The 2,618-nt window shown below is 41.4% G+C and overlaps 1 protein-coding gene across 1 annotated transcript; it reads left to right on the top strand.

Moving 5' to 3' along the window:
• The first annotated feature begins 1,265 nt into the window (after positions 1–1,265).
• On the top strand, positions 1,266–2,316 carry LOC140859180 (putative germin-like protein 2-1). Its single transcript, XM_073260810.1, has 2 exons — positions 1,266–1,413; positions 1,528–2,316. Exons 1-2 carry the CDS (start codon positions 1,302–1,304, stop codon positions 2,061–2,063), a joined length of 648 nt encoding a protein of 215 aa, XP_073116911.1. The 5' UTR covers positions 1,266–1,301; the 3' UTR covers positions 2,064–2,316.
• Positions 2,317–2,618: the final 302 nt, after the last annotated feature.

Raw genomic sequence — 2,618 nt, 5'->3', positions numbered from 1 at the left:
ACTCGCTCTCCTGTGCACTATTCGGTCCACCGTGGATTGGGCAATCTTGGGCCCTGAACCCGCACGCTCGCATGGGCCTGGGCTGCGCCCGCATGCTCGTGCGCTTGGGCTAGGGCCCCGCCCCGCGCATTGGGTCGGGCTTTGCATGCCTAGGTCGGACGCTGCCGCACACCGCTGTGCCACCGCTGCTCCGCTGGCCCGCCACCAGCTGTTGCCGATCCTCTACTACTTCGAACTTCGTGCCAGCTTCGATCATCCAGACTCTGTTTGGGATGATCTTAGTCTCGTTGGATTCCGTTGTTCGTCGAGGATCTCGCTGTGGGCTCAAGGTGGACCGAATCTTGAAGCATCAAATCCTAATATATTATTAATAGGTAAAATTTGATTTCAAGTTTGAATATAACTTGGTTGATATTCGAATCGAATCGAGTCGAGTCGAATCAATTTCTAATTTTATCTATTTTTTATAAAATCGAAGTTTGAAATATTAACATCCGATCGATCTTGAATGAGTTTAAAGTCCGAATATTTAAATTAAGTTGAGCCTAAATTTTCAACTTCTCAATTTGATTCGGTTGGATTGCACTCTAGTTTTTCATTTTTTATTTTTTATTTTTTATTTTTATTTTTATTTTTATTTTTGTTTTTGTTTTTGTTTTTGTTTTTGTTTTTGTTTTTGTTTTTTTTTTTTTGTATTGCCGTAACATGGGTTGCACTCTAGTTAACTCACCGTTGTGTTTTTGAATTAAACGTACGCTCAAAATTTTTCATGTAAAAAGCAAGGTGTCGTTGAGAAAATCAAAAAGATGAGGTGTCGGATACCACAAAAAAAAAAAAGATGAGGTGTCGTCACATCATTATTGCTTTGGAAAAAATGCGGTTGTATGGCACAAAAGGTCTCGTCAATGTATTCTCCAACAACTCCAAAGTATCTTTGTTGAAAGAAGACGGGATCAGAAATTATACATAATAATATAGAATAAAAGAAACCAGGATCCATGTGTGGATGGTTAACTCGACGCTGCAACCTTTCCTTCTCCCTTGTGTGAACCACTCCGTCATAATTTTCTACCCACTGTCATCAGCGAGACTTCTTCAAACTTTTACCTTGTCAATAGAAAACCATGGCACGCAATTTACACAGCATGGTTTGATTTTCTTCTTTTTTATAAAGTCGCATGACTAAATCAAGCCTTGCAAAAGGCCTATTCCCAATCTCCCCCTATATATATCAACTCCTCCCATGACACCTTGTTCCATATCCCTTGGCTATTCTCCTGCTAGCTAGAAAGAGATAATAGATGGCTGCCCATTTCCTCTTCCTTGCTCTCCTTACTCTGGCTTCATCTCATGCCATTGCTTCTGATCCTAGCCAACTCCAAGACTTCTGCGTCGCTGATCTTAACTCAGATGGTACTCCTGCTCATCAACCATTAATTTTATGAGTTGTGACATTTGTAATTATGCATGCATAACGTATGGTTTTATGCATTCTCCAAGTACTAATCGTTTTTATAATTGTTGCAGTGTTTGTAAATGGGTTTGTCTGTAAGGACCCGAAGCAGGCCAAAGCCGAAGATTTCTTCTTCTCTGGACTTGACAAGGCCGGTGACACAGGAAACAAACCTGGGTCTAATGTGACTCTAATCGCTGTGAACCAAATTCCCGGGCTCAACACCCTTGGCATCTCACTAGCTCGTCTAGACTTTGCACCCAACGGTCTCATCCCTCCTCACACCCATCCACGGGCTACTGAGATCCTTACGGTGTTGGAAGGCACACTCTATGTCGGCTTCGTAACATCCAACCCCAACAACCAGCTCTTCACTAAGGTCCTTAACAAGGGTGATGTGTTCGTATTTCCTCAAGGTCTCATCCACTTCCAATTCAACTATGGGAAGACCAATGCTGTTGCCCTTTCTGGTCTGAGCAGCCAGAACCCCGGTGTGATCCTCGTACCCAATGCAGTCTTTGGAGCGAAGCCACCCATCTCTGATGATGTTCTTGCCAAGGCCTTTCAGTTGGATAAGAAGACTGTAGATTGGCTCCAGGCCCAATTCTAGATGGACACCAGCAACTGGGCAACTGCATGAGAACTACTTGATATCTGATACTTGGATTGGCATTTTTTGTATTGTATGGTTTGAATAGGCAAACATTGTCCTTTTGTTTTCACATATTTGTTTGAGCTAAGGATTGATTTTTTTGTATTGTTTGGTTTGGATAAGAAATCATTGTCCTTTTTTTCCATATATTTGTTTGAACCAAAATAAGTTTGCTATATTTTATTAGTAAAGAGAAATACTTTTATCAGTTAATATTTGTCTTGCTTCTGGCATAGAGATCAGGATGGACTTCTCGTTGTAATGAATTGGCTGGGACTGCTCGTTTTAGTTGTCTCATCAACTTCAAAAGCTTCAACATGCACTTCTTCACCTCAAAACATACCAACAAAGCTAGCACTCAGTTCTTTAGGAATCATGATCACTCCTTGTGGTCACGCCATGAGGACGAAGATGTAAACGCTGAAGAAATATCGTCTGAAGATGTAAACGCTGCTTGTCCATTCATTTTAGTTGCTCGATCTGTGTTTAAGGTTTTCTGTGATTTCTCTTAAA

The sequence above is a fragment of the Elaeis guineensis genome, chromosome 7, assembly GCF_000442705.2.
Source record: "Elaeis guineensis isolate ETL-2024a chromosome 7, EG11, whole genome shotgun sequence".
In the NCBI taxonomy this organism is placed as follows: domain Eukaryota; kingdom Viridiplantae; phylum Streptophyta; class Magnoliopsida; order Arecales; family Arecaceae; genus Elaeis; species Elaeis guineensis.
This window is presented reverse-complemented; position numbering and strand designations above follow the sequence as displayed.